This window comes from Vitis riparia, chromosome 4 (genome assembly GCF_004353265.1).
Source record: "Vitis riparia cultivar Riparia Gloire de Montpellier isolate 1030 chromosome 4, EGFV_Vit.rip_1.0, whole genome shotgun sequence".
In the NCBI taxonomy this organism is placed as follows: domain Eukaryota; kingdom Viridiplantae; phylum Streptophyta; class Magnoliopsida; order Vitales; family Vitaceae; genus Vitis; species Vitis riparia.
Window position 1 is genome coordinate 22080740 of NC_048434.1, and position 20477 is coordinate 22101216.

The 20477-nt window shown below is 32.1% G+C and overlaps 3 protein-coding genes across 5 annotated transcripts; 2 read left to right on the top strand and 1 right to left on the bottom strand.

Moving 5' to 3' along the window:
* Nucleotides 1-2568: 2568 nt before the first annotated feature.
* LOC117912144 (bifunctional L-3-cyanoalanine synthase/cysteine synthase 1, mitochondrial-like) lies at nt 2569-5421 on the top strand. Its single transcript, XM_034826631.1, has 10 exons — nt 2569-2783; nt 3088-3197; nt 3281-3338; nt 3421-3684; nt 3894-4031; nt 4128-4179; nt 4492-4571; nt 4687-4746; nt 4977-5057; nt 5149-5421. Exons 1-10 carry the CDS (start codon nt 2625-2627, stop codon nt 5245-5247), a joined length of 1101 nt encoding a protein of 366 aa, XP_034682522.1. The 5' UTR covers nt 2569-2624; the 3' UTR covers nt 5248-5421.
* Nucleotides 5422-11001: 5580 nt separating this feature from the next.
* Nucleotides 11002-12926, top strand: LOC117911995. 3 transcript variants are annotated; one of them, XM_034826395.1, is made up of 5 exons: nt 11002-11227; nt 11357-11409; nt 12283-12415; nt 12511-12566; nt 12625-12926. In XM_034826395.1, the coding sequence occupies exons 1-5, from the start codon at nt 11066-11068 to the stop codon at nt 12800-12802; spliced, it is 582 nt and encodes a 193-aa protein (XP_034682286.1). In that variant the 5' UTR covers nt 11002-11065; the 3' UTR covers nt 12803-12926. The 3 variants fall into 3 exon arrangements, with proteins under 3 accessions (XP_034682286.1, XP_034682287.1, XP_034682288.1); XM_034826396.1 differs by having other exon boundaries at nt 12642-12926; XM_034826397.1 differs by lacking the exon at nt 12511-12566 and having other exon boundaries at nt 12642-12926.
* Nucleotides 12927-15935: 3009 nt separating this feature from the next.
* On the bottom strand, nt 15936-18425 carry LOC117912185 (monooxygenase 2-like). Its single transcript, XM_034826685.1, has 5 exons — nt 18184-18425; nt 17503-17565; nt 17214-17385; nt 16864-17092; nt 15936-16671 (listed from the first exon to the last, which is right to left on the bottom strand). The coding sequence occupies exons 1-5, from the start codon at nt 18414-18416 to the stop codon at nt 16121-16123; spliced, it is 1248 nt and encodes a 415-aa protein (XP_034682576.1). The 5' UTR covers nt 18417-18425; the 3' UTR covers nt 15936-16120.
* Between the last annotated feature and the right edge of the window lie 2052 nt (nt 18426-20477).

A 20477-nucleotide genomic window follows, 5' to 3' on the forward strand; every position in this document is an offset into this window, starting at 1 on the left:
TTTATCAATTTTCTATGTTCTTTTGATTTGTGACCTCTTTTTAAATTGTTCTTAGTGGGGTCATGGTATATAATAACTAAATCAAACATTGGAATCAATTTATTAATCTTTTTCAAGGATAAGCTTGTCTTTATGGTAGCACATGGAATCTTCGTTATTATAATCAACTATGACTTTGACACCATATTATATTTACTTGACAATTGACAATAATTTAGAAATAATTTCAAAGATACAACCCAATATAATGTTTGGTTTTGGGGAAACGAATCTTTGATGAATTATTAAATTAGTTTTTTTTTTTTAGAAAAGTTTTTAAAATATTAGAAAATATATTTTAAAATCAAATGTAATTTAAAAAAAATATTATTTATAGAAAAGTATAATATATTAAATTATAAAAAATTAAATATCAAAATCAACTCAAATTTTAATATAAATATTTTAAAAATATGCTCCCAAAGACTAACTATTAAAATAAATGAATATATGAAGAAATATATGGCTAATAAAGTATTTCTTATTTTTTATTTATATTTTTAAATATTCATTTTTCTTAAATTTATCATCATAATGATCTTGTATTTTTTTTTTCTTCATTTCATTTTTTTAATCAAAATATGGACCATTTGGATCTACAAAATTTATTAAAGAGAACCTATCCTTGTGACCAAGTCTTTGATTCTAGTTGCCTTAAAATATTTTGAAGTTCTACATTCGTTATTTTGAAAAAGAAACAAAGAAGAAAAGGATAGGACAAAACAAATAAACATAAATACATAATTTTTACCCTAACATATTTTATTATATAGTCTTACCTAATTATATATATATATATATATATAGAGGTATTCTTTATTACATGGTCTTACCAAATGAGATTTATTTATATTTGAAATTGGAACATGAATTCTTTAGAAAATTCAAACACACAACCATTTCAAGCGTCTGGTTTGCATAATTTATCTTTTCGTAATGGTGAGATATGAAGAGTTGGTTCCGACATGATTTTTGAAACTTATTTTTAAAAACTATTAAAAAAGTAATTTTTAAAAACAAGAGGTGGGATATGAAGGGTCATGTGAGCATGTTTTTTTTAAACTTATTTTTAAAAATAACTTTTAAAGACAAGTTTCAAAATTTTATTTTTAAACACAGGTGAAAACAATTTCTACTTATTATCTTTTTCTTAATTTAGCATGATAATGAGACAAGTTTTTTTAACCTAAACTGATTTGAAGTAGGTTTAAGAATTTTTTTTTAAAAAAAACTTGGATTTGAAGATAATGGGGATAATTGGGATTTGAGGTTCAACTATATATATAAGGAGATAAGTTTTTTCAAATATCAATCTCCATTCCTTTCCTAATAGAATGGATTTAAGAAAATCTTAATTGGTTAGAAGCAGGTTTAAGAATATTTTTAAAAACTCAAGTTTCATATTTTAGGATATTTATTTTTTAAAATAAATAAATAAATATGAGATGACGTACCCAAGTTGCCACCTCAACTAGGGAAGCCAACCATTATCCTCAACCAACCAATACACAATACGACAACACAATACATGCATACATACCTCCATTTGCTCTCTTCTTCCCTTTATATTGCCTTGTCTTTTTTCCTATTGAAAGGTGATACTGATTCATGGAATTTGGAAAGATTTAATTGGTGAAGTTACCAAGTTATTCTTACACCTCCTCATCTTCATCCCAATCCAGCAGACTATGGATTGGAGAGGCATATGTTATGCTTTAAGAGGTTTCCATAAATAGTTTTTTAAAATTAGTTTTTGAATTTATTAATTATTTTTTTAAAAAATAAAATTTTATTTAAAAATAAAATTAATAAGTTTTTTTTTACCTTTAGAATTCATTTAATGATGATTTTAAAAAACATTTTTAATCTAACAATTAATTTTAAAAAAATCAGATATTTTACAAAATTTTAAAAACACTTTTAAAACTTAAAAAAAAAAAATCACTTTTAACTTTATTCTTCTAAAAATACTTTATTTGTTTTATACCTATCAAACCCCAAATAAAAAGGGGACATTAAATTGACCAACTTCAAGTTATCTTTTGAAGACATTCATAGATATGCCGGTCTCTCTTGTTTCAAACTCTTCTACTTTTAGAAAATTAACAACTTTAAGCCATTCTTTTTAATTCCTTCTCAAAAATGGGTGATTTTCCAAAGGCAGCATAGAATTTTCTTACCAAACAGTAATTTTCTCGCCAAACATGACATCAATTTCCGTCCATCATACATGGCTATCATGGGCGGCTGCAGATCCAAGATCATATGCTTCCTTTTTTACCAAACTTCCTCAAAAATGGTCACATTCGCTGCTCCACAACATGGCAGATGGCAGCCCCACACCATGGCACATGGCAGCCCCATTTTTTGAAATAAAAATTAAAAAGCGAGCCATTAATGCAATTTCTGAAAAAAGAGAAGGAATTCTTGCAATTATTTAAAATTTTCAGGGGTGGAAAATGCGATTTACGTACTCTTCATTTCTTCTACTCCAAATTTATTTACTAGATAACCGTACTCACACTTCTTGTCTTGAAAGAGCTGAAGTCAGAGTTTGAGTTACAGTGAAGAAACTCTTCACATCAATGGCGGCTCTCGCGAGCTTCTTCAAGAGAAAATCGTCGATACCCTTTACCAGATGGTTCTCCACTCAACCTATCCTCGATTCTCCGTCTTTTTCCCAGAGAATCAGAGATCTGCCCAAGGATCTTCCAGGGACCAACATCAAAAAAGAAGTTTCTCAGGTATTTCTTTTTTCTTCCTCTCTCTTCTTCCCATTCGTTGATTATTTTTCTAACAAATGTGTTTGGTGGCCGAGGAAACTGCGGAAAGCAACACTAAACAGTTTAATTTCAGCAATCCGCTCAGGAAACGACGTCGTTTTAAATTTCTCCGTTTCTCTGAACGGCGTCGTTTCGAATTTTCTCCGTTTTGGGTGTTCATGGTTTTTTGGGCTGGGAGAGATTTTTTTTGCTTGAATTTGAGCTGTTTAGTTCAATCAAATCCTTCATTTTGGCTGTTGGAATTCATTTTTATTTCATGGTTCAGCTTATTGGGAAGACTCCTCTGGTTTTTCTGAACAAAGTCACAGAAGGGTGTGGAGCTTATGTAGCTGTGAAGCAAGAGATGATGCAACCCACTGCTAGCATCAAAGACAGGTACCCTGAAATTCACTGCAGATAGTGCTTTTAAAGGTAGTCCTTATATATTTAATTTGTATTTGTTTGTTTCTACTCTTTAGGCCAGCACTAGCCATGATCACAGACGCAGAAAACAAACAGTTGATCACTCCGGGGAAGGTTAGATTTCTAGTTTTTTTTTTTGGTACCATATTGGCTAGAGTTTTTGGGATTTGTCTGATTCCTGATGGGTGTTTGTTAGACTGTGCTGATTGAGCCCACATCGGGAAATATGGGGATTAGCATGGCGTTTATGGCAGCCATGAAAGGGTACAAGATGGTTCTGACCATGCCTTCCTACACAAGCTTGGAGAGGAGAGTGACCATGAGAGCATTTGGGGCTGATTTGATTCTCACTGATCCCACCAAGGGGATGGGAGGAACAGTCAAAAAGGCTTATGAGCTTTTGGAATCCACCCCTGATGCTTTCATGCTTCAACAATTTTCAAATCCTGCCAATACCCAGGTACCTATTCACCATCCCCATGATTTTTTTTTTTCCCTTCATAACCACTTTTTATAGATCTTTTCAGAGCTGTGTTTGTCCCAAATGTTCTGAATTTTCATGTACTAGTTGTTTACCTGTTTCCTGATTTTGCTAAACATGATATGAGATATTCAAAGTAGATTGCTGTCATCGTATGTATATGATTGACCTCAAAAATGGAAAAACAGGTGCATTTTGAAACTACAGGTCCAGAGATATGGGAGGATACTAATGGACAAGTTGACATATTTATAATGGGAGTTGGTAGTGGTGGCACTGTCTCTGGGGTCGGACGTTATCTCAAATCCCAGAATCCTAATGTTAAGGTAATAATCTTCTACCTATTTCATCTCTGTATATTGTAGCTTTTTTTTTTTGTTGATTTTTCCTTCTTTTTTTTTTTTTTTAATCTATTATGGTAGATATATGGACTTGAGCCAACTGAAAGCAACGTACTGAATGGTGGTAAGCCAGGTAATGTCTCTATTCTATAATCTATCTTGTTGTATTCTTCTCAGGGAGATTTTCTGTATATGCTCTGTTTGGTTGCTAAGAATACTAAAGAATAAAAGAAAATATGGAGAGGAGGCTAAACATGTTTGGGGTTGGAAGAGTTGTAAGATTCCAACTGTTCTCCTCTTTTCCTATGTCATCTGCTCTACCAAACAGAACATTGGTGGAAACATATGTTGTTATGATCATAAGTCATTATGGTGGTAATCTTGTGTTATTGAAAGTTTCATCTATGGCTTGAGTTGCAGTCTCTAATGCTGTTAATTGGAACAGGTCCTCATCATATTACGGGCAATGGGGTAGGATTCAAACCCGATATCCTGGACATGGATGTAATGGAAGAAGTTCTCATGGTAAGCAATGTTAACTGTATGATTGGTATGACAGTATGAATCCGTTTTTTATAATTTCATTGCTCTACAGTCATTCCCAATTTCACTTGACTGAGTTTCAAACTTCACGATCCAGGTTTCTAGTGAAGATGCAGTCAACATGGCCAGGCAGTTGGCACTGAAGGAAGGGCTCATGGTAATAATTCAAATGCCGCTCCAAAGTCTCTAATTCTTCAGTCTTTTAATTCATATGCTTGGACCCTGGTCTGACTTCCCAACTCATATAGAGTTCTTTACAATAAGCTATGATTGTAATGAAACACTCTAATTTTGGACTCCATGTTGGGATTTGCAATTGGGCTTAAAAGAAAATGACTCAAAAGATCGGTTTTCATTGATCATTTGTCTAACTTCTGATTCATGCAGGTGGGGATATCATCAGGAGCTAATACAGTTGCAGCGCTAAGGCTAGCAAGAAGGCCAGAGAACAGAGGCAAACTGATAGTGGTATGAACACCTTGTATAATTTTCTTCTACAAACACCATCATCCAAAGTATTATTCATTGCTGAAAGCTGTTGTTGGCTTGAATTTTTCAGACTGTTCATCCAAGTTTTGGGGAGCGGTACTTGTCATCTGTCCTGTTTCAAGAACTGAGGAAAGAAGCTGAAAACATGCAACCTGTTTCTGTTGATTGATGCTTCTATATACCCTCCTACCTATTGCTTATGGAGTATTATTACCAGTGATTTTGCCACGTGAAATCTATCGATGAATCTTTCTACTATCCTGCAGATGTGTATACTATCTGTATCAATGTACTGAACTCTCTTGGAATAAAAAAGAAATGATATTCTGAATATTTGTTGTGAGACCCTTGTTCTTGATTTCCATTCCTAACACTGAAAACAACCAACTTTTCAATATTTTTTTGTAAGGAAAAAGAAAAAGGGACCCTTGAAACATGAGCAATTAAGGAGATATTTAATTAGGAGTGACCTTACAAAATTTATGACTGACATTGGGTGGAGTTTACATGAAATTTTTATTGAAGTTAATTGCTTAGAATGCGGTTAATGGTGTTTTCATTTAAAGTGTTTTTAATGAAAGTATTTTTTCGAGAAGAGTTGTTAAGAGAATCACCAATCAAGTGTTTTTTTTTTTTAAATACTACAAGTAACTTTTGGATATTATAAGTGATTTTTCAAATTTTAAAAAGTGTTTTTTAAAGTTTATTCAACACTTAAAAGAGAATCACCCATCAAATATTTTTTTAGGAAACATTATAAGTGATTTTTCATATTTTTGAAAGTGTTTGATAAATTTTGTCAAAAATCTATTTTGTCAAAAATCTATTTTTTTTAACAAAACATTTTTTTATTGTAAAATTGTTTCCTAAAATCATTGTCAAACAAACTTTAAGTTCAAGGTTTAATAGACATAAAAAAATAGAGTTACAGGGATCTAAAATTTTCTTGATATTTCAAAAAAAATTCATCCAAGTTAATAACAAGGTTTAAATACATTTTCCTCTCTCAACCTTTGGTGTGTTTTACACTTTGCCTCTCACATTCAAAACTCAACATTTACTCTTCAAATTCGTTAAAATGCAACATTTTGTCATTTAAACTTATTAAAAAGTTAATAAATAATGTGTTAAATAAAGAAACAATAATAAAATGTAAAATAATAATAATAATAATAAAATTAAAAAAATCGAATACCCAAATTGAAAGTTGTCATATTTCGTAGTTGCATATGAAAATTACTAATAGTTATGTGAACATTTCTCTAAAATAAGAAATCAAAATTGATAACTATTACATTTTGAAACCATTTGAAAAATTTCACTTCAAGGTTGATAGTTCAAAATTGGCATACAAGTGTTTAAACGAAAGTATTAAAATATCATTTTTTTTTATAATTTTATGAAGGGTTTACAATTAGGAGTAAAGTCTTAATATGTAATAATTTTGTATGAGAAAAATTCAACTATCTCTGTCTCTATATATACATTAATTTTTTTTTAAATTCAATTTAATTGAATAAAAACTCAATTTAATAGAATAAAAACGTAAGTATAATTTTTAATTTTATAATACACCCTTTATCTATGAGTTTTTTTTTTAAAAAAAAAAATCTACAATTTCTCATAAATGTGATAAAAAAGAAAAAAGAAAAAAAAAAAAAGAAGAAGAGCAATTAAGTATATTGGCCATTTATAGGGTAAATTTGTAAAATTATCAATCAACAAAGATGGTTGAATTTTGTCAAGTCAAATTTAAAACTGTAAAATCTCAGTAATGAGTAATGAGAAAAAAAAAAATTCTACATAAATGTGATCAAACAAAGCAGTTAAAATATATTACCAATTGATCGGGTAAATTAGCAAAATTTATAATTCTAAAATTTCTAGAATTTTTGTTTGAACCTTAGAAAATTCCAAGTGAAGAAAAATACAGTTTGTTTCTTTGAAATTGTATATCTTTCAATTGTTTCAAATTAAAATTTGAAGATAAAAGAGTAAAACAATAATAAGAAAGAGAGCCAAAGAAACATGCATGATAAGTAATTTTTAAAAAGGTACACAACATATTATTATTTATTTAAAGAATTTAGGAACTAATATTATTTATTTAAAAACCACAAAATTCTAAAAATTTATTCAAATGAAGGATTATTTTATTTTAATAAAAATATTGATTCAGATCCATATTTCTCTCCATATTTCCATAGAATTGAGCCTTTTATTTTTACAAAAATATCTATTCATATCCATATTCCTTTCCATATTTCCATACAATTGAACCTGTTCAATCCTTGTTTCCAAGAGAAAAAAAAAATGGAGGAAGAATGAAAAATTGAAAACCAATCTATATTGGCACAATCCAACTAGTACATATCAAGAATTTTGAATCATACCAAGATGCTAATACATCATTATTCCATTATTGTATGGGAAGTAGAATTTTAAGGTAGAAAAGTTTGCATTGATGAATGGGCTTATTGTATGGGGAGTAGAATTCACACAAATGGACTATTTAGAAAGAATATTATAAAGCACAGTGCAAGTACAACTATACGATCTTATGTTGTTCGATCTCTTATTCAATCTCGTTACAATGACTTATATGAGCTTTGTTGGTGTTGAACCAACTAGAGTCAAGTTTGTCTACCTTCATTGGAGCCAAGAGGACTTTTTCCCTACACAAATGATGTTCGAATAGGTTGTCCGAGCACGCCTCTCCGAAGTTTAAATCAGAAATAAGGATAGCTCTAACAATTCTTTTCTTTTTTGGGAGAGAGTCTCTTACCTTATGCTTTTTTAGGGATTTATGTAGAATTGATGACACCTTCATTGTAGTGCTAACTATGCACTTTAACATTTTTTGTAATGATGATTGTCCTTAGGACGGCTAGGCAATTATATCAGATAAGGGTGACTGGCTGGTGCCATATGTTGACATGCCAAAACCTCGGTCCGTGTGACTGACTGTCTTAGCCTGCTAATGTTTGGGAATTGTGTATAACAATTAATTGATATTGGCTTTTGAGTGTAAATGGAGCCCCGCTTAGACGTCATATGTCTAATTCACCACTCAAAGGTCAAGTGTCTGGGCCGACGCTTAGACATCAGGCATGGTTGATCACGCATGCTAGAAATCCTAAGGATTTGACTGAACCGATTTTTTCGTCTGAGAGTCCAATAGGCCTAGACTGTTGATTCCATCCGGCCTTGTAGAAGAATGAAAACCTCACACTTTTGGTGCAAGTCGGAACTTATCTTGATCCAGATAGAATAATCTCAGACAAGTTATATGTTTGTCCTGATCGACTAAGGGGTCTTGAACTGGAGAAGGTGCTTATTATTAAAATTGACCCATATTGCAAAGCCATTCATCATCCATCTTCACAAAACCGTACGATTTTAAACATGGACACACCAACTTCACCCTTCTAGTTCCCCTGGGGTTCTGCGTTACCTCCAGCTCGGTCTCTCCCATAAATTCCTGTGACAACCCACAGTACTTTGTTAGAAATTTAATCTATCAAACCAAAAAAAAGGTCGTGCACGGACTTACAAGTCGCTGCCTCACACGTAGATACGGTATGTCCTTGAGCAAGGACAAGTCAAATTAAGCCGTCCATCTCGAGTTTTGGTGCAAAATAGCCATTTCCCAATATAAGTTTTAACCCTATTGCAAAACTTATATTTAAAGAATTCCTTTTATTACCATCGTGGTATAATTTTTTTTTTTTTTTCCAAAATTTGAGTTAAAATCTCAATTAATAATTAAGGTTTCATTTTTTTTATCTGAACTCTCAATTACCGGTTAAGGTTTCAATTTTTTTTTTTAACTTTAAAATTTAATTTAAAATATAAAATTATAAATTATTGTTAAAGTTAAAAACATATACTTTAATAAGAAAAAATTTATATATTTAAACTTAACGATGTAATATTATTTTAATAATAATATATTGATAAATATAATAATAAATGAATATTTTATTTATAAATAAATTCATGATCTTAAAATAATAAAGTTATATGATATATAAATAAGATATAAAATTATATAATTTATTAATTTAAGATATTTAATTTGTTGTATTTTTTAGATGTTAATTTATTTGTATTTTAAAAATTTTATTTTTATTGAAATAATAGTATTATCTTAAATTTTCATAGATTTTTCATTATTTTGGAACATATGTTTATAATTTTATGTAAAAAAAATGTCTTGAAGATACATTTCAAAATTAATTAAAAAAAATTTACTATAAAATGTAACTTTTAATAATTTCATCAAAGTCACAAAAAATACTTACTAAATATTTATATAATGAAAAAAAACATCTCTCCCATACTACATGTGATATAACTTAAATTAATAAATTATATAATTTTATATTTTAAAAATACAATAAATTATATTTATTGAAATGATATTAAATCTTTTTTAAATTGATAAATTTTTATTATTAAAGTATATATTTTTAATTAAATTTTAATGTAAAAAAGAAAATAAAGCGGCTACTTTAAACATTCAAGTTTTGGAACGGGGTAAAATTTATATTCTTTTACATGAAATGACTCCATCTCCATATCTACGCCGGCTCTTCTGACACCTCCAAATTCAACATCTATCTTGTCTAGTTGCTTTCTCATTTTTTTAACCCTCTCTTTGATTCTGAATCTCTGATAAGCATTCTCTGCATATTGATTGAAGACATAATGAGCATCTGTATTACCATTTGGGCATCTTAAAAAATGCACGTAAACTAAAGAAACCCACAATTTAGTCTCTATTCTTTTTCATCAGATCCAGAAAAAAGGAATAAACAAGAAACAAAGGAAATTGCAATTTGCACAAACCTGAAGTTCAGGCGTCACGTGGGGCAAAACTGGCGGTGCAGTACCCATGACTCCTGCAGAACCGCTGTTGAAAGGTGATAATGACGACTGCGTAGGGCGTTGAGGCGCCGAGGGCTCATCTGAATCGATATGTGGCGACAATTGCGTTGGGCGCTGAGGCGACGGAAAAGGCACATCTGAATCGAGTTCTCTGCGCGCCCTTCTGTGTCGTCTCGGTGGGCGAGCCATGCTGGGAATGTACTGTGAGAAAAACTAATCAAAAGAATTGAAAGAAAGTAAAAAAAATAATTATAACTAATTAAATTTATACAATATTAAATTATTTTTGTATAAATTTATATTTAGTTAAATTTATACTATGATAGAAAATCAATTCCCTTGATCAACATATCTTCCTTAGCAAAACGTTAGATCAAATTTGATAACTGCTTTATAAATAATTCTAAAACATAATTTTTGAAAACTATTGTTTGATATTTTATAAAAAAAAATATGTTTGAAAACCTGAAAAGCTTTTAATATTTTTAAATATATTTTAAAAATAATTTTTATATTTAAAGTTTTATTAATCATTATATATGTTTATATAATTATTTTTTAAAATAATTAAAAAATATTCTTTAAAAATATCTTATTTTCTGTTCTTGAAAATAAAAATCAAAAAATAATTTTTTTGGTTATCAAACGTGTTTTTCAAATTTTGTGTTTTGAAAAATAAAAATTTATTTTTGAAAGCAGTGATAAAAAAGACGTTAATGATTATCAAAACATGTCAAAGAAAAATAAATTTAATAAATCAATTTGTTATATTTATTTTTTATTGGTAAAACAAACACATAATATTATATAATAATAATAATAATAATAATAATAATAATTCCAAATATATGCCCAATAAAGTATTACTTTTATATCATTATTTTACTTTTATACAAATTTTAGAATAAAAAACAACACAAGAATTTGGTGTGATTATAATGTACAACTTTTTCTCACATTACGGGGATAAAAGACATGAGGATGATGACGTGGCAAAATATCCGGTAAACCCGTACAATGAAATACCTATAAATAGGCCTGAATCTTGATTTTCAGTTCAAGAATCTGAACTACTTCTTCACTTCCGCACTGCCGCGATGCCGAAACGACGCCATTCCTCAGAGCCTCAAGCATCTCCGTTGGAAGGAAAGTCGGGCCCTCGGGTGGTGAAAATCCGCAAAACGGGCAACGCGGCGCCGTTATTGTGCTGCTGCTCCTGCAAAACCGGCGTCGCCTGGTTCGATCACCACATTCCATATGTACGGCGACTGTTTCTCTCTCGTTTTTTCTCATCTTCGATCGATAATTGAAATGAACTTGAAATCGAATTCGAATTCGAAATTCCGGATCTCAAGGTTTTGTTTTCGTTTTTTTGGTTGAATTCGTAGGATCTTGATAAGCAGGACTCCTCCAACAGGTTGGAGATTCTCTTCACTGGCGCGTGAGTTCTTCTTCTGCTCTCTTTTCGAAATTGTTTTCTTTTCTTTTGGATTAAGATAAATGTGTAAATGGCTGCTTCTTGTTATACTGAAATAGTATTTTTCTGTGTTTGGTTGTTCTGATTTTTCTTTTCTTTTCTTTTCTCTTGTATCCAAAATTGTTAATATTCCAAATAATTCTATTTAGAAAATAAATAATAAATTAATTTATAATTGACATTTCAATATCTCTATCCGGAACCCATCTTCTTTCTCAATGAATTGCATGTATGCGTATATTGAAATGAAAATGGAGATAATTTAGAAATTTTGAATAAATGAAAATGAAATTAAGGAAAAGATAAAAGCGCTTTTGGAAAATGGCTTTTATGCAAGTTATTTAAGAATTTTTGTTGGCTCCAATTTGAAATAGAAGAAGAGTTTGAACAAAAATATAAAAAATGAAACAAAAAAAAGACAAAATGAAAGAAATGAAGGTAGATTCAACTTATAGTTATGTTTGGTTCAAGGGATAAAAAAATTATTTTCTTGTATGTGATTGTATTATCTATTTTTTCAAAAAAATTTCAAGCCAAACATAGCATAAAAGAAAATTTTTTTCCAACTTAATTTCTCTTTGTTTTCTCTCTTATGAAAAAATTTAAAGAATATAAAACTGTATAGGCTTAATTTAAGGCGATGCTTAGTTTTAGAAAAATAAAAAGAATAAAGGAGAAAAATAAAAACCTAATAATTTTCATGACTTAGTTTATATTTCAGGGAAAACCTAATCTTCAAATTTTGCTTTAGTCATTGAGCATTTTTGGTTGAGAAAACCTTAAAACAATGTAGGCATGTCGTTCACCTAAAGAATTGCCCATATTCTGCATATGCAGCTTTAACTTGTACACTGGAGAAGCTGAAATTCGATCTTCCAGAAGGCTTGAAGCTGCGAGTAAGGTGGCCGTTGTGGACTTGGCCAACATCTACTGCGCTGGCTGCAAAAACCAACCACTGGGCTGGCTCATTGTAAGACTTTCATATATATACATATAAACTATCATCCCCTTCTTCTCAATTCTCTCTGTATATTACTCATCATCGATCCAAAACCATGAATTTAGATCGGAGCTCAAGCACACCACCCCGTCATCCGTGCCGGGCAGTACATCCTGCAACTGTAAGTGTCCGAAAACCCGAGTGGTATATCAGGATTTGGGATAATTGTTACAATACAGATTTTGTTACGGCGCAGATCGAACCTCCTGCTATGGAAAGAAAAAGAATACACAAAAGCCAAGAACATGGCATTCAATATGCCTTAAAAGACTAAGTTTGGTGTTAAACAGCAATGAAAGGTACAATTGTAGATTCAAACTTGTATTTTTCTGTTCATACTCAGTTCTTTTTCACTAGATAAATCGTGTTTTGGTATACAATGGACTGAGGAATTTAGAGAGTCCAAAACGTGGGAATACAGTTTCAGTTGGTAGTTTTTGTCTGCAGTACTTTTGCTCTGATTCTCATGAATGGAAATGGTTTGTATGTTTGTTTGTTTGTTTTTTTTAATCACAATTTATTGACAAAAAGTTTTTTCAATAAATATGAAGCTGCAGGTTGGAAGAGCATATGGTGTTTATGGTTTTTGAAATTTCTTAGATTAATTTGATTAAAAATCCAAATTATCAATTTGATTTTATGGAGTTCAAAAAAAATAAAAATTAAACCATTTGATTGGTTTTGGAATGAATTTATTTATTTATTTATTATTATTATTATTATTATTTCTTTTATCAATTTAAGCTAAGAGGATAATAAGAATTTGTTTGGAAAAGTTTTTTAAGAATTATTGAGAAGCCAAATATAAGAAATAATTATTAGTTGAAGTTAGCTAATTGTTGAGCCACGTAAAATTAAGCAAACAGGTGACTAAGTTGCTAGTTTGCATAACTACTAGTGTTGCAAAGAATTTCCACTTAACAAATCTAACATGTTAATTATCCCGACTAATCATTTTTCTTAATTGATTAATTAATCAATTCCCTAACTGAGCCATTAATTCTTATTAAAAGACCAAACAAACTTATATTAGGTTTTAATAATCTTAAGGTCATCACAACTTTGAACCCGCATTACTCTTTTATGCCCCCATATGGAAGGGACTCTCCTTGGCCCAGAGCTCTTCAAACCCTTATTTCCTCTTTATTAGGCTCATGTTTGAAAGAAACCTCTACAGTCCAAAGCCCTTTAGACTCTCGTTGCTTCTTCAAGTCCTCGTTAAAAAGAACTTTGCATGACCTAGGAACTCTTTAAGCCCTTTCATTGCCTTTTCAAGCCAGCATTTGAAAGATAAGAGAAATAAGTTGATGTAAATGTTAGATAACATCAAAGTATTCAAGCACGTGCACGTTGTGCTCCACCAGCCCAAAAAACATCAAAAAAAAAAAATATGTAAAAAAGAAAAAAAACAGGAAAGTGAACATCAACACATCAACACATATATCATTCTTCCCACTCTTGACTGCATAAGTTTGAGTTATGTTCTCCGTTTCCTCCATCAAGGTTTCGATTGTTGGAATCCCTGGATTACTCCATTTCAAGTCCTAGATCATTGAGGTCCATGTAAAATTGTCTTAAGGATTTCTTAATCTATACAACAAAAGCATTCAAAAATTTAAACCTTAGATTTAGATGCTAAAAAAAACATACTTGTGATCTAGATATTTCCAAATGAATTCATGTCAATGAAGACATATTGTATGTGACGTAGATGTCTCAACCTAAGAGTCTTTCGCCTGATGGTTGTTTTTTTGGATCCCAACATGCAAGGGGGTGAAATAATTACCTATCCAATCCTTAAGTTATAGATTTTCCTATTATGTAATAAACTAATATTTTGTAACCTATAAAAAACATGTCAAATTCCAATTAAAAAATTATTGGGACCACATATTTCATGATCACATGTCCTTAGGATTATCTAAGGGAATACGTTGTCTCAAATTCATGAGATATCATGGTACCTATCTTAAGAATACCCATTACCAACTATTTTAATCAATAATGATCTAATCCATATGAAATATATGACCATCTTAGGGTCTCACCCTTAGGTTAAAGTCATTAAAGATCTTAACACTAATTAAATATTCTCTTAAAGTTGAGAGTCTACGCAATATAGTAACTTCATGAATCATGAGTACCTAATAATTAATGTTATGATTCACTATCTAGCTTCTGTCAAATATATAATTATATACACTTATGCAGTCACCATGGTAAACCTATCCAATTGGGAGGTAGTGTACTGTACCCTCAAATAGATTACCTAAGTCCATGAACCAGTTGTAAACAATTCATTAATCTTGCAAGGAACTTATAATTTAGATCTTATATGTAACTCCTAATATACTTAAATCATGTACAATATAAGTGATACATGTCTGAATGCTCAACATAGATAATGTATAGATATAAGTTATAATGAATTTCATTTATTGCATCATGTCATACTTTTAAAGACTTTATCATAACATAGATCATTTCATTAGCATTTATACAATCCGATAATTCTTCTATCATAAATCAAAGACATATTTCAAAAGCCTAAAATCAATCTTCCATTTTACTTGGTGCACTCAAACTATTTGTCCTTCTTAATGTGATTGGAAACAAGAATGAAAATATTGATTTTCATAAATATATCGATAGATAGATTTTACCAATATATTGGGATATATCAATGGAAATTTTGACCAAAAAAATATTAGTAGGATGAATATATAAATATGTATAATTTAAATATATTATGTAAATAATATATGGTGATAAAGAATATAAATTCAAACTCAACATAGTAGTTAGTGACATTCAACTCATACGTGAGGCCATCTCCTCTTCAATTGATTTTTCTTGTTTTTCCCTTGATGAGACATCCAACGTTGAAAACTTATAAAAGATGAATGGCTTATATACTGACCGTTGCTCCATACCTCTGTTATTGGCAAACGAAGCAAGCTGACATACTTTCTCAACTAGTTTGGGCATTGAACCCACTTTAATCAATATTTTGAAAAGTCCAAACACTTGGAAAAAATCGAAAACTTATAAAAGATAAATGGCCGATATACTGACCAATGCTCCATACCTCCGCTATTGGCAAACAAAGCGGGCTGGCATGCCTTCATAACTGGTTTGGGCTTTGGGTCCGATTTAAGTCAAAAAAAAAAAGAAAAAAACTTGGAAAAATCGAAAACTTATAAAAGATAAATGACCATGCTATGGTCGGCCCATATCAGAGAATGGTGTAAAATGACCTTTTCTCCTCGAAAATGGGAGAGGTATGGATTTCCTTTTTCTTTGAATGATTTCTCTTCAATCTCCCATTTTTCCCAGAAGATTAACGAAGCTTTTTAGCCAGTTCTTCTGAAAAAGCTTCTAGCCAGTTCTTCCTATCTATAAAAGAAGATATCGATTCTATTGATTTGGTATATATGTCATCTCATTTCTGATCTGTGCAATGTATGATAAAATAAATAAAATAGAAAAATGATCACACGGCAATAACCCTTGCTCGACTATCACTCTTCAACAAATTTATATGTTTTATTACACTCTTATTGTCAACGTAGGTGTACGCATGTAGTACGGACTGGAACAAACTTCATAACAGAAGGGGCAAAAGAAACACAAAAAAAAATAAAAATTGATGCGAAAATAATAAATGAAATGAAGCTACTGAGGTTTATTTTGTTCATTCAATAGAGGGAGCTTCCCGCAGTCATAATCTGCGCCACCAACAAGCCTCTTGAAAATGAACCTATAGAATATCACGTCTCTGAACAACTTCATCAACCATCCATCTCCACCTAACTGCGCCCACCCTGATATATATGACCCCGTTATCAGCCCAGTTGTGCGCCACCTCCTTTCCTTCACGTACCCCTCTATGGCTCTGGCCACCGCTCCCGGCACCAGCCTTCCGTTATCAATGAATGAGTTTCCGATGTGGCGGCCTAGGACAACTGCGTCCTCCAGGGCTGAGCAGCCACCCTGGCCTAGGTCAGGGGTCATGGGGTGCATGGCATCGCCTGCCACTGTCATCGTCCCTTTGCTTACATTTCCAAAAATGAGGTGCCATGGAAGTCTCATTAACAGTGGAGCCCATGTCAAGGTAGAAAGATCGCAGTGGCGGACCACTTCAGCGTATGTCGGAGGGAAGTTCTTACCAAAATTCTCAATCACTTGTCTTTGTATTTGTTCTGGGTCTCTTGCCATGCCCTCACCTGAAATAAAAATGATATCACTTCCGTTTATAAGGCATAGACTACAATGTGAGTTATGTCATGAACAAAAAATCACCAGCAAAGCCCAAAATGTTACAGGACTTGGAACTGCCACTATATCTTTTAGGGCTGTAGTGAGCTGAATTTTACTCAAAGATAGTGGCATAAAGTGGTGGCGATGTCAAAACCAACCTTGAAGAGTAGATTTGAAAGTGAGGAACCAGTAAATCTCTTTATCATTAAGAGGGACCATGCCAGCCCTTATGCCCACATCCAAAAATTGCTGCACTTCATCACCTAACCGATGACCCTCTTGAAACACCGCGAGCCCACGCACAGCCGATCGACCCGAGTTCACCGCCTCGGCCAGTCCCAATTTACGAGCCACCAACGAGTGCACCCCATCACACCCTATCAAAACCTGTAACACCCAAAAATGAAAATTCTGGCATTAAAATGATTTATCCATAGTAATCACCCTTATGTGACATGCAAACAAGCAAATGAATATGGGGTTTGGAATGGGCTGATGTTAGATATACCTTGGCTGTAATCACAGTTCCATCTTCCAAGCGTATGATGTATAGACCTTCTTGGGCCTGGGCCTCGACTTCAAAGGAGATGAGCTTAGATGAGAATCGGATTGAGTTGCTTGGCAGCTCCTCTGCTAGACTCTCCAGTAACGCCTTGCGATGTACTGTGATGGGTCCACCTCTGCTCCAAATTTAACAACCAATCAGATCATTACATATTCATTTCAGTCCTTTTGATTCATAGAAATCGGTGGAAGCCATCCAAGTGGATAGGGTATTGGATTTTGAGCAATCTTACCTATTGTTTCTACTCAAGGCGACTTCTTGGATAGCTCCAGTCGTAACATTTGTTACGTACGACCTAGTCACGAGCAAAAACATCAATAAGTAATAAGCACAAAAATTTCTTATAAATAATTTTTTTTAAATAAAATCTGTTTTTGTATGAACTTTTTTCTTTAAAAAAAAAAAATGGAGAAAGAAACAAATGGTATGATTCATCATACATCAATTTTGTAGTCGCCATTAAACCAGCCCATACCATATCCATAACGTCACTGGCCAATTTAAATATTTTCATATGGCTTTCCATGATGGGTTTTTTTTTTTTTTTTAATAAAAAGGACAACAACAACAATAATAATATATCCTGAACGTGATTCCACCATAATAAAATATTGTGCATCCACCACTGACTACCCCCCATGGCGACCCCAGGAAAACATTTCTATCCACTAAGGCTCTAACTAATGAAACAAAAGCTTAAATAATTAATGCCCTTGAAGTCACTGCAGTAGAATTTCTTGAAACCATAAAGACTTTGTTAATGCTAGAATTCAGCATCAAAGAGAAAAACCACAAAGCAAATCATACAGTGATGCTATAGATTATGGAATTATTTCTTATTCACAGGAAACAACTGGTATGTCTGGAATTTGCAAAGTTAAATAGGAGGACGATGAAAGAAGAAGAATCATACTTTTCGCGGACGGCGTAAAGGGGAGTGAGTTTATGAGAGACGCCCAGAGCATCGAGAGCGCGCCAAGCATTTGGGAAGAGGGTGAGAGCAGCACCAGTGGCTCGGAGGCAATCAGACCTCTCCAACACCAATGCTCTAATCCCCACTCTTTTGAGCGCCACCGCCGTCGCCAACCCTGCTATTCCAGCCCCCACTATCACAACTTCTTCCTCTGCTATCCGTTCCATCTCCATCTCTTTTTTCACTAATGTTCCCTCACATTATATATATATATATATATATATATATATATATTCACTAATGTTCCCTCACATAATATATATATATATATATATATATACATAGATGGCTAAACTTGGCGTGCACGAATACCCATAATTGGCTAACGACTCATCCCTTGATGACTGAGGATGGAGAGGGACGGTGGCAGTTCTGCTCTGAGTGCTCCCTTGACCCAAATCGATTAAGAGCGTGAAGAACACGTACGGTGCAATGGGTGCTGACCAAGCGACAAGTGACCATGGTCAAATTTGATACTCCCACAGCACTTTTGCAGTTTTAAAGTCATATTTTTCGATCTGAATTGCGCCGCCACTGTCGTTTAGTGTTGGTCAAATAAAGCCCGCCATGTGTCCTCTAACCTCCGCACAGTTTTGAAAAGAGTTTTGTGCTCTAATATTAATTCATAGAAAAATGTTAAGCTACCAAATAAATTTGTAATTGAATATATAGTATGAGATGTGAGATCATGATAAAGTTACCAAATAAATGAGATTATAATACAAATAACAACAAGACTTAAAAATTGTATAATAATAGTACTAATTGTTGCTACCTTTTAAGTAGGTACAATTATTAATACTTTCAAACATACATAAATGTAAATTTATTATTAAAGGTATAAGATTATGTAACTAAGAGAATATAAAAAAGCATTCATTATGAATATACTAAGACAATGAGTATTAATATTATATAAATAAATGAGAATTATAAATTTAAAATAAAACTTATATTTTTTTTTAATATTTCAATAATTATGTAAAAATTATTTATAAATATATGGATATGAATTTATTAATTATAAAAAATACATAAATATGAATTATTAATTTATTTATTATAGAATTTATATCAAATCTATAATCTATATTTATACTACTTATAAAACTACGAGCTATTTTACATTTTTTTTTTCCTAAAACCATTCTTATCAATTTTTTTTTCAAAAATACCCCTCAACCTATCATTTATGTCAGGTGTTTGAAACCTACTTTAAGCAAGCAAAAAAAAAAAAAAACATTTATCAATTTATATCCCAGACATCAATATCCAATTGATTACCCATTTTTCAACCACTACCTTTTTTTTACATTGGTTTTAAATAATTAATAAAAATTATCTTATCAGTTTATCCGAAACATCACTATTGTCAAACCCAATCCTTCTTCAACCACAACCCTTGTTTTATACTGGTTGTGCATAATTTCTGACATGCTCAATGCAGGAACATCCCTATTATCAAACCCAATTGAGTACCCTTCTTCAGCCACAACCCTTGTTTTACGTTGATTGTAATTGATTGTAAATTATTTCACTCTACCACCTCTATCGCAGAACACACATCGTATCTTGACATGCTCAACGACTCTAGCAGGAAGAGAGCCTTTCGTGAAGCAATTGACAAGACGGTTACCAAAAATTGCCGTGTTCTTGATATTGGGTACCTCTTATATGCTTTGCATAATCCTATGTGTGGTTTGTCCCATTAGATATTGACATTGGAGACTCTACCCTTCCGGGTAATTGAATCTGTGTGGTTTCTTTCTTATTGGTCACAATTCAATTATTATTGTGCAGTGCTGGAACTGGCTTGTTATCAATGATGGCTGCAAGGGCAATGGGCTCTGGTGAAGTCGATGCGGAAGGTTCCGCACCTCAATGGTATGGGAAGGAAAATAAATGTTATTAACAAACGCTCTGATGAACTTAATATCGGCGTGGATATCACTTCATGGGCAGATGTGCTTGTGAGTATACTGTTTTTGGATTTGCATCCCACGTTAATTTTTGAGTTTGTTCTGCAATTTATCTTAGCATGTGAGAAATTTTATGCTGTGAATGAGACAGGTGACAAGCGATACTACCTACATAGTAGGAGCAATCACAAGGGATGGGAGGGTTAGTAAAAATTGGAACTTTAGTAGGAAAAATGTGTATTGCACAAAGAAAGTAAAGCAAGGAGGGCAAAATTTTTCCTTATTGGTTTCATGTCATCTAAAATTGCATCTTAA

What these genes read in the sequence shown, in the direction of transcription:
- LOC117912144 (XM_034826631.1), top strand. Translation starts at nt 2,625, where the DNA reads ATGGCGGCTCTCGCGAGCTTCTTCAAGAGAAAATCGTCGATACCCTTT. An exon ending in AGTTGATCACTCCGGGGAAG is followed by an intron (nt 3,339 to 3,420) that starts GTTAGATTTCTA and finishes GGTGTTTGTTAG; the next exon opens with ACTGTGCTGATTGAGCCCAC. An exon ending in ACAGAGGCAAACTGATAGTG is followed by an intron (nt 5,058 to 5,148) that starts GTATGAACACCT and finishes TGAATTTTTCAG; the next exon opens with ACTGTTCATCCAAGTTTTGG.
- LOC117911995 (XM_034826395.1), top strand. Translation starts at nt 11,066, where the DNA reads ATGCCGAAACGACGCCATTCCTCAGAGCCTCAAGCATCTCCGTTGGAA. An exon ending in TCGATCACCACATTCCATAT is followed by an intron (nt 11,228 to 11,356) that starts GTACGGCGACTG and finishes TTGAATTCGTAG; the next exon opens with GATCTTGATAAGCAGGACTC. An exon ending in GAGATTCTCTTCACTGGCGC is followed by an intron (nt 11,410 to 12,282) that starts GTGAGTTCTTCT and finishes CTGCATATGCAG; the next exon opens with CTTTAACTTGTACACTGGAG.
- LOC117912185 (XM_034826685.1), bottom strand. Translation starts at nt 18,416, where the DNA reads ATGGAGATGGAACGGATAGCAGAGGAAGAAGTTGTGATAGTGGGGGCT. An exon ending in GAACTGTGATTACAGCCAAG is followed by an intron (nt 17,093 to 17,213) that starts GTATATCTAACA and finishes TGGGTGTTACAG; the next exon opens with GTTTTGATAGGGTGTGATGG. An exon ending in TTTCAAATCTACTCTTCAAG is followed by an intron (nt 16,672 to 16,863) that starts GTTGGTTTTGAC and finishes TTTTTATTTCAG; the next exon opens with GTGAGGGCATGGCAAGAGAC.